The 10,765-nt window shown below is 39.3% G+C and overlaps 1 protein-coding gene across 1 annotated transcript in view; it reads right to left on the reverse strand.

Annotated features, from left to right (window-relative positions):
- vps33a (VPS33A core subunit of CORVET and HOPS complexes) overlaps positions 1-9,150 on the reverse strand; it is a 34,551-nt gene extending 25,401 nt beyond the window's left edge. Inside the window, exons 1-2 of the mRNA XM_007238267.4 lie at positions 8,996-9,150; positions 5,621-5,686 (exon numbers count right to left, since the gene is read on the reverse strand). Coding sequence (XP_007238329.1) covers positions 5,621-5,686; positions 8,996-9,097 — 168 coding nt within the window. The 5' untranslated portion in view covers positions 9,098-9,150. The remainder of the gene's footprint in view (positions 1-5,620; positions 5,687-8,995) is intronic.
- Between the last annotated feature and the right edge of the window lie 1,615 nt (positions 9,151-10,765).

A 10,765-nucleotide genomic window follows, 5' to 3' on the forward strand; every position in this document is an offset into this window, starting at 1 on the left:
CTTGAGAGCTAGCTTATGGGGCTGGCCATATCTCTCAGTCAACGCAGCCATGGTGTCAGAGTAGGGATAGGGAGAGTTCATGAACGAATCTGCCACCAGTCGTGCTTCCTCGAGTTGCAAGTGATCCAGGAGAATTTGGTATCTGAATAACTCCGTGGAGTCAGGAGGTAGGTTTCCAAGGGCTCTCTTTAGACGAGTAAACTTGCCAGGATCTTTGGTGACAAAGTCGGGTATTGTTGCTTTAGGACCCCTGTATGACTTTTCTTGGCTGGGAGGATATATAGGAGCTTGTACAGGAAGTGCAGGATATAGCTGTTGTGGAGGGTATCGAGGCTGCAGTGCTAACAATGGAGGTTGAGCATAAGCAGGTCTGGGTGGTGGCATCTGCTGCTGAGAATAACCAGCGAAGGCAGGCTGACTTGGCTGGAGGGCAGGAGGTGCCTGAGTAAAAGACTGATAAGACTGAGGATAGTACGGATTGGTTGAGGAACCTCCATACTTTGGAACACCAACTGATGGAGGTAGTGACTTAATGGGAGAGAGGGATGCAACTTGGTCTTTCACTATCTGCAGCTCATACATCATTTTCCCTAAGAAGTCACTCAACATCTGGTCTCTGTCTGTCGGTTCTCCAGGAAGCCTCGGCTGAGAGAAGTAAGGATGATAAGGTTGTTGACCAGTTTTCTGAGATGACTGCATTGGGCGGTTGATGGTGGCCTGAGAAGATGCAAGTGGCTGTCGCACTGCTGGAGTTGAATGAGGTAGCTGGAGTGCTTGTTGTGGTACCGGTGATATATGCCTAGATACAGGATGAAGAGAATATGGCTGTATATGCTCAATAATTGGCTGGAAATTGTGTTGGCCGGTTGGTTCCATCGGTGACTCCAGTTGCTGCCCTTCCCATGGTCGGTGGTAGGGAGTCATGGTTGATTGATTGCTAATCTGTGACAGAGGAGGGCTAAGACGGCCTAAGTCGGGCAGCATTGGATCCATGTTATGCTGAAGCGCAGGGCGCAAGCCATCTTCACCTAGAACAGGCAACAGTTCACCTTGACTGTAAGGCGTTTCAGCTCTTGAAGTGGGCCGAGTCTCCATTAGCGCTTCTGGTCTATATTGTAGCCCTTCTTCAGTACCCTGTGCTTGCTGATGCTGTGTTACAGAGGGGAACAGTGGGAGACTAAGTCTTCGGCCACCTGTCAGATCATAGTCTTGAAGATATCTAGGAGGATGAATCTGACGTCTAGGCCTGACGTCTTCTGGTTAGGATGAATAAGGCTGCATATCTTCAGAATACGACTCTTTCCAAGGCTGACACCAGCATCCGGCTCGAAGGACCTTTGTTGGGATGAGCGTTAGCTCAGGTACTGTTTAGGACCGTATTGTGAGAATGATGAATGAAATGGGTGTCTCCTTGGTGTGTCGGTTAGAACACAGGAAAATGTGAGATGCACAGGGTTTAACGGTGATTACTTTAATTATAATGGGTACAGTAAATGCAGCACAGCACGACACAGGGTACACTTCTGTATGAATCTTTAAATAAAATCCTTGAATGTGTTTCCACATTATTCATATAATGAAAGTAACAAAGGTGTGGGGTCTACAAGGGAAAAAAAGGGTACAGGAAAATGTCTATCAATCAACATCATATCACTGTACAGACATATATAGATATGTGGCGCAAGAGCACCCTCTACAGGCAACTAGTGGTAATGAACAGGCAGCTCTAGCACCTGTGGAAAATTCCAGCAACACCACTTAATTAAGCATAAAGCTAGCGACTTCTAATTCAACATTCTGAGCCCAAAATGACTAATAAACAGCTGATTTAAGTCACAATGCTCGTACAACTACTTGAAACATAGAACAGGAAGGAGCTGGTGCACAAAACAACAGGAATTTCACAGTTTCAAAGGCAATCTGAACTGAAGGAAACTTAGCTTAAAGCGTTTAACAAAAACTGTTTCTAAAGCTTCTATCTAACAATTCTAAGCATCTGACACAAAGTGTACAGGAAGAATAAGGGCTACACATTTGAAATTAAGGCAGGATTACTTACTTCTAGACAATCACGCACACAGGAGAAAAGGAACCTCCAACAGCATCCACACGACTGACTGACTAAGCACTTTGTGTATAGTCACATGACTAGACTACTCATTGGACATGTGAACATGAACATTAATTAGTAAGTCAGGACTGAGGCACATGCACAATATGAAAGGCAGTCTTTCCAACAACAAGACAAATGGAAAGCTGCTAATTTTAACTTTTAGGTCTCAGAGCATTAATAACCAGGGCCCTGTGTGCAGCTATGTAATCAAAGGAGTCAATATTTGAGATAAAGTGATCCAGACTAGTGCTGGTTAATGTTGTTAGGATGCATGATGAACTTCTATTAGTCACAGAAGGAGCAGACACTGCAGCAACCAAGGTTACACAATTGTAACGTTGCTTTCACCCAAACAAGCTGAGTAACTACAGGCCGGTTGCTTTGACATCTCACGTGATGAAGACCATGGAGCGACTGCTGCTGGACCCCCTCAGACCTCAGGTCCACCATGCTGAGGACCCACTGCAGTTTGTGTACTGTGAGAAGGTGGGAGTGGAAGACACCATCCTCTATCTCCTGCACAGAGCTCACTCTCATCTGGACAAGGGGGGAGGTGCTGTGAGGGTCACGTTCCTCAACTTCTCCAGTGCCTTCAACACCATCCAGCCCCTACTGCTGAGAGACAAGCTGATGAAGATGGAGGTGGACATGCACCTGGTCACCTGGATCACTGACTACCTTACTGGGAGACCACAACATGTCAGGATCAGGGACTGCTCCTCTGATACAGTGATCAGCAGCACAGGAGCACCACAGGGGACTGTTCTCTCTCCAGTCCTGTTCACACTGTACACATCAGACTTCTCTGACAAAAGTTCTCTGACGACACTGCAATCGTGGGGTGTGTGCGTAATGGTGATGAGAGGGAGTACAGAAACCTGGTTGAGGAATTTGTGGTGTGGTGCAAGATGAACCATCTGCAGCTTAACATCTCCAAAACCAAGGAGATGTGCATAGACTTCGGGAGGTCCAGGCCCTCTGCTCAGCAGCCAATCTCCATCGAGGGGGTCGATGTGGAGGTGGTCAAGTCCTACAGACACCTTTGTGTGCACCTGGACGATAGGCTGGACTGGTCAGTGAACACTGACTCCCTCTACAGCAGGGGTGTCAAACTCATTTTGGCCGAGGGCCACATTGGCATATTGGCTGTCCTCCGAGGGCCAGATGTAACTTATAAATATAAGAAAATGTAACCAAATGTAATATATGTAAATGAATGTAATTACTCCTTAATGTTAAATAACTCTCAATATATTATTTATTCAATCAAATATTACAGTTGCATGGAAAAAATGTTTGCTTGTTGCTCTATTAACATAAATCCTGTTATGAAATCCAAAAACTCCATCAATCAAGAACCAAACTATACAAGTGAATAGAAATGACATAAAATACAAGTTATATTAACTTTGATCAAAACGTTTGATACTGAAAAGAGGCTTAATTAATATAAAATCAAAAATTGTGAGCTGTGACAGATTTAGCATTTCCTCATCCAACCACTAGTGGGAGCTGCAGCAGCACAAGCCCACAGTCTTTACTGAGTCAGAGCTACAGCCCAGCCACGGGCTACAGGACTCAGCTGAGCCAGTCTGGAGCGTTTTTAAAATTTTAAGTTCTTCTGTGTATGAAATAAAATAACCCCACTAACCGGATAATACAGCTCTCTACAGTTCATCTTTCAGCCCAAGCAGCTAACAGCAGCAGTTTAGAGCAGCCATCCCGGAGTCACTGCTCGGATTACATTATAAACAGGTCAGTTATCGCGCTGCTAACCTCATGATGTTTATAACTACGGAGTTTAGAACACACCACGGCTGCAAGGTTAGACTGTTGAAGGCTACTGGAGACTATTAAAGGCTATTGGAGGTTATTGAAAGGGTTATTGGGGGCAGAAATCAGTAAAGGCTGGTTAGATAAGTGATTCACCTCCTCGTCCTTTGCTGAGGTGAAACTGCGACTAGCGATGTCACAGTGATGTTTATTAACCTCATTAAAACAGATTTTATCAGCTATTGTCTTATAAATATTTACACATAATTTATATCTCTTCTAAAAAGCGTTTATTTTGGTCAGTAACACAAAATGCATACCGGTCTTTCGCCTTGAAGCACAGCCGTCCGTCTGCATCAACTTGTCTTTTTCTGGATATTATGGGATAAACATGTCTCAATTCCACCCGCGAAGTTACACCTTCCCTCCGGCAGGGTTTCCACATCAATGACTACACTGCCGTGTAGTGGCAGTAAGCCGTAACTTTGCGGGTAATACAATCGACAAGCATTGTGGGAAATGTATTTTTTGGTCAAAGAACGCTTCTGACCTATTTATTATAGACACTAAGATTTTACAAGCTCTCGCGGGCCACATAAAAAGACGTGGCGGGCCACATTTGGCCCGCGGGCCTTGTGTTTGACACATGTGCTCTACAGGAAGGCACAGAGCAGACTGTACTTCCTCAGAAGGCTCGGGTCTTTCAACATCTGGCAGAAACTCCTGCTGATGTTTTAACAGTCTGTGGTAGCCAGTGTCCTCTTCTACGCTGTAGTGTGTTGGGGAGGCACTCTCAAAGATGCCTTATGTACATTATTTTTATAGTTTTCTATTCTGCACTACTAGTTTATTTACTGTCCACTGTTTACATATCTACAAGTTTGCACTGCTTAATTTAAATAATTATTGTAAACTGTGTATTTGCACTTTCTGTATGTCTGTCATCAGTTATCCTCACAATATGCACATCAACTTGTGTTCATAGTCTACTATGTTCAAAAGCACTAACTTCATTACACAGACACTAAAGACTGTACTTTTATACTTTATATTTTATTGGATTTTTATATTTATCACTGTATCTTAACCTTCTTTGTAACTTTTGTGTACTATGTATACCTGCTGCTGGATGTCCAGAATTTCCCTCTGGGATCAATGATAGTAACAGAACACAGCTTCTTTCAGACATTCAGAAGTGGTGTATAGTGCATCTTAAAATTTATACACTGCATTTCTATAGCACATCTTTTTCAAGGTTTACTTGAATTAACAGTTCTTTGAAGAATCTAATTTGCCAAAACACTCTTAAACTCATGTGGAAGGGTCATCATTCATCCAAGTTCACAACATGTGGTGTATTATATTATAAAAAGTAATCTAATTTTTTTTAACTTAGCAATCATGCTTTGTCACACCAACTAATCACATCTTGAACTCAACCAGCACTCCGTGGTGAAGTGGTGAAAAGAAGACATGTTTACCCGGTTACACAAAATATACATATAAAGAAAATTTAAATAAAATAAAATATTTTTTTAAACAGTGACCTTTTGTAAAATTCACGAAACATGCAACTGAGATGTGTTTTAATTTCCCACTGTGCTGCAAACTATATATCTTAAGATATCTATAACATGCAGGCCAGGTGTTACCTCCCTGAAAACATTTTATTGCAGTTTGGGATGTCCAATTTTTTTCCCCACACATTTTAAGATGGTTAAAATGAATACTCACCTTTAACAAGGAATACTGAGCTATCAAACCGAATGGTCCAGTAAGGTACTCGTCCCAGACGATAGCCTAAAACAAACAGAAGAAAAAAATGATTAAATAGCTTATTTATAAAACATCAATTCATCAAATCATTAAGCAGGATGTTAATGGTGTCCATTCTCTTAAAAGCATCTTTCCCAGACTTTACACAAGATTTACAGTCTTTTACAACACAACAGTCTTCCCTTTGCAGCAGGTACAGGAGCATGGTCTTTAAAATAGTGTTAAAGGAGAAATCTGGAGTGAAACAGACTTGTGTTGTAGTGAAACATGATAACCAGTATAAACTTGGTCAGGTCTAGGTTCAGCTAGGCCTGTCACAATAACAAAACTTTCAGGACGATATATTATCCCAGAAATTATTGAGATAAACGATAATAGTCATTTTAAAGTGCCACTATAGAAAATAATTTTTCCCTGCTTCTCCGCTCCCAAAGGTGCTTTAAGACAATGTGCCACAGTAATAATATACTAGCATAATACTATTAAACCATTTTACAGTTAAACTAACATTGTATTATTAAGAGCAGACATTGAGCTCCCATTATAAAATTACTAGTAACAAAAAATAGATTAGTAACATTTACATTAATACATTAATACATTATATGATCAAAGACACAGATGCCCAGCAGTCCAGAGCTCTTGCTACAAATGTATTTTTTAATGTAACTGTCAGACAAAATCCGAGCAGGAACACCAAAACGTTTACTGTGGGGCTTGAGGCAGGATCTCTCTGGAGGAACAATATATATATATATAATATTCAGCTTGGAAAATTGGGCTGGATTTTTGTGCTTTAAATTAAATTTTAGCTTTGTTTCCACTGCTTTAAAACAAAGACGACATACCGGCTCATTCACGCTGATGGTCTTATCGCTCATTTGGCTTAAAGCAAAATACTCTCACATCAGAGCCTTGAAACTTTAAAACAAAGTCTATCCGGACTGAACTTCTCTAAACCTTCTAAACCTTCTCTAAAGGCGTTTAGATTTGAGAAAGTCCTATTAGCCTTTCTTTAGAATACGTTCACCAGCCAACACATCTCCACACACTCTGTCTTCTCTGTGTGTGTGTGTGTGTGTGTGTGGGGTGGCATCGTCACTGATGTTCAGGCTCTGTGTGCACTACACTTGTTTCCTAACAGATGTCTGACAGATTCGTCTTTACCTCAGACAGAGAGCCGGTGAGAGATCAGCATTGAAATAAAGCTTGTGACACTGCAGAAGCTTATTGATATCAAAGCTAAACGTGGTCCATCCAACCAAATATTAATGTGTGACCTTTTTTTTTGGTGATGACTTTTTTTTTGGGCCAGGAAGTGTAGATCAAACTAATCTTAAACAGCAGATCAATGTCTTTTTTAGGTTTTTCTGTTTTATAAATGCTAATTGTTTGACAAATTAAGAGCAATATATAATAAAGCTGTGTAATGTGTGTGATTTTTCTCCACAAAAAAGTTATAATGCTTTGCATCTTTTTTAAGCGTGGCAATGTTGTGCGTCACATTCACAGCAAACTCAGTTGAGACCACAGATCAGACTTTTCCACACTCATTTATAAATATTTGTGTACAAAATATTCTGATCTCAGATCAGCTGCTTGCAGTTTCTTAGGTGTGTACTAAAATGCACAAAAAGGTTTTTTTTTTGTTTTGAGGCAGATTTTAAAGCAGGGTACTAAACAAGCTCTGTGATTAAAACGAACTGATTCAATTCGAATCTAAATTTTGAGTTTGATATCATAATTGTCTATAAACAGTGTCTTTACTAAACTCCCTGGGCACTTTTAAACCTCTGAAAATGCTGAAATTCTCTCTGCAATTGGTGGATTAACATGTTCACAGCTTCATTTTAGGTTACTCTCACTTTACCAAACACAGTAGAGGCACCAAAATGAGCTGCATGCAGTTTTTTCTCTCAATACTCCAGTCCAGAGATACAAACTTTACAGCGAAGGGAGATTTTGGACCAGGCCTGGACCAACAAGCACCTGGTGGGAATATTTTGAAAATGAAATAGTTGTTTCTGAGGAGTGACGAGAAAACCTTGAATGTCTAGAGAATCTCTTGTGTCTTTGAGTAAAATGCTTCGACCTTGCATCGAAGGGGAAACAACTGTTGGAAATCGCCTGTGGAAGTTTCTTTCAGTATTTAGTAGTATGACCTTTCCGTGTGGACAGTAGGGGTGTGCCATATCTTATCATACGCAATAATATTGCCAACATTTTTGAATATCGTAACCAATATTATACCCTGAAATATCGTGCCAGATCACCCACCCCTGGGTACTACTTTTTTGCAATTTTTAGCAAAATAAAAATTCACACTGTTTTTTAATTATATCTGTCCAGATTCATTTCATCTTACTTTAATCCTGGATATATGGAGATATATGGAGTGCATTATTAGTATCATAACATTCTGGATCATTGTCTTCTGTTACAAAGCTGATAAAATTACTGTATTTTTAAATCCCTCAATTAGGGGTGTGATATATAATATGCAAATATAAAAATTAAAATGTATTCTTGAAAAAGATATATTTTTTTAATTCAGTGTTTTGTCGTATTGGCAAGAGTACTGTTAATTTGAAAATACCATGAAATATCATGATATTATTTTAGGGCCATATAAACCGCCCCTAGTGGATGGGGATATAAAAAAACCTTGCTTTTTAAAAATATCCAGATTGATGTGGACAGGGCCTCAGTGCCTTGTTTTAAATGTCAGGGCCCTCACAGTTCTACCAATGAAGTGTGGAGCTACTTTGAGTTTGTTAATGGTGTAAAGATAGTGATTTCTCTGCATGAGTAATGCTATGCCCCAATCACTACCACGGTAAACCTGTTGGGAGCATCGGCTAAAAGTGCTGTGTTTGGTAGTTGGAAATGCTGGGGGAGAACGGAGGGGGATTATTTGAGAACAGTTCGTACTAGTTATTGTGTTTCACTACAACTGAAGTCCATGTCGTGCTGGATTTCTCCTTTAATATGGTAAAATAGGCGGATGTGAAATGAAAACAGAGTAAAGCCCTTCCTCAGTGTACTGAGTACATGATTAAACAGCAGTGTAGTATCCAGGATTAACACTGTTTCATATTAAACACGCGTATGTGAATAACTCCTGCTATATATAAATAAAGATAATGATATATATATATATATATATATATCTATATCTATATATGACAGCTGTGAATCAGTGTATATATGTGTTATTTTATGATATTAAACAGTAGCTACACGGTGGGCTGGTGATCTGATGGGAGCTGTGATGGTTAGTTAACGTTAGTAAACACCGCTCTGTAAGCCCGTACCCACCGCCCCGGACTGTACCTTACTCCCCGCGCACTTATCCAGAAACTCCCGCAGCTCCTTCCGCGCTGCTTCCCTCAAAATGTTCAGATTCACTCTGCCGTAAGACAAGTGCGCGGCCATGTCTCCTCCTCACAGCAGCGCCACACTCATCATGTGATGCGGGAGAGTCACGTGGGCAGAGCGGCTTCAGGTTTAGGACAGTCAAACCTCTGAAATCTAGAGATTTTTTACTATTCGCCCAGTATAAAACATGCTGTCAGTAGCTAAAAGAAATATATTTTTCTTTATTATGTTACTTTATTATGAGTTATGTGTCCTGCGTCACAATATATTAATAAAGTCGCAGCGCAAAACTGTATTACCCAGCAACACTAGTTTTAGTACAATTTCTTACTTTTTTTTTACTTTTTATCTACGTTATTTAAACGTTTTTATATGTTTCGAAAAGCTTTCAATCAGTTTTAAACTGTACATATTATTAAACTAGTTCATATTATTTCATTTACAGCCTCAAAACTGATTTTTATTACATTTAAGGGAACTTTTATTTTGACAGGAAATCGTTTTGGACACCTGCCAAGTGTTGCTAGAATCACAATGCTGTAATAAGCGCGCACCGCGAGAGGGAGCGCGCGAGTCACTCCTAAATTAATAGGTGAGGGGTCTGTCTGCAAAGCCGCAGATTTACATATACAGCTCTAGAAAAAGTTTCTGAATCAGTTTCTCTGATTTTTTACTATTTATAGATATATATTTAAGTAAAATAAACATTGTAGTTTTATTCTATAAACTACAGAAAACATTTCTCCCTCTAAATTGTCATTTAGAGCATTTATTTGCAGAAAATGAGAAATGGCTGAAATAACAAAAAAGAAGCAGAGCTTTCAGACCACAAAGTTCAGAAATCAATATTTGGTGGAATAATCCTGGTTTTTAATCACAGTTTATATGCATCTTGGCATGTTCTCCTCCACCATTCTTACACACTGCTTTTGGATAAACTCATGCCACTCTTGGTGCATAAATTCAAGCAGTTCAGCTTGGTTTGATGACTTGTAATCCTCCATCCTATTCCAGAGGTTTTCAGTTTGGTAAAATCGAAGAAACTCATCATTTTAAAGTTATCTCTTATATATAATTCTTATGCTTTAAACATATTTTTTGCATAATAAATGCATAATAATAAAGTTAAAATACACATTTTAGTTTTGTCCCTTAAGGTGTCCAGCAGTGAAACTCCGGTTCAGACTTTCAGCTTCGACCCGGTCAGGAGCACCACTAACTGATTTAAACCCTGACAAAACTCAACTGTCAGATATTTATATCACAGTGTAAGTTTCCTCTAATGTGGTCTAGTTCTGTGTGCTGGGATAGAGAGCTGCCTTATCTCCTACATGAGTTTAGTGTCTGTGTGCACAGATATCCTTCACCACACTGGATTAAAATCTGTATCTACAATAAATTATGTTTCAAAAAAGAAAGAAGAAGAAAAAATAAAATGAAAAACTAAAAAATAAGTCTTTTTTCATTTTTCTTTATCATTTTTGTTTATTGCGTTATCATAATCAAGTAATAATTATTTGATCCCATGCTGATTGTGTAAGTTACAAAGACACAAACATTCTATCTTTTTTGTGGTATGTTTAATTTAACAGATGTTTAATTATTATTTTTTACATCACTATAATGTAAGTCATAGTTCAAGCACAAGAGTGTTATGATTAAGCACAAAAAAAATGAATGTCAATGATTTTTATATGATATTTCTAATTTTTATTTCTACCTTAT

Source organism: Astyanax mexicanus, chromosome 22 (genome assembly GCF_023375975.1).
Source record: "Astyanax mexicanus isolate ESR-SI-001 chromosome 22, AstMex3_surface, whole genome shotgun sequence".
Lineage (NCBI taxonomy): Eukaryota > Metazoa > Chordata > Actinopteri > Characiformes > Acestrorhamphidae > Astyanax > Astyanax mexicanus.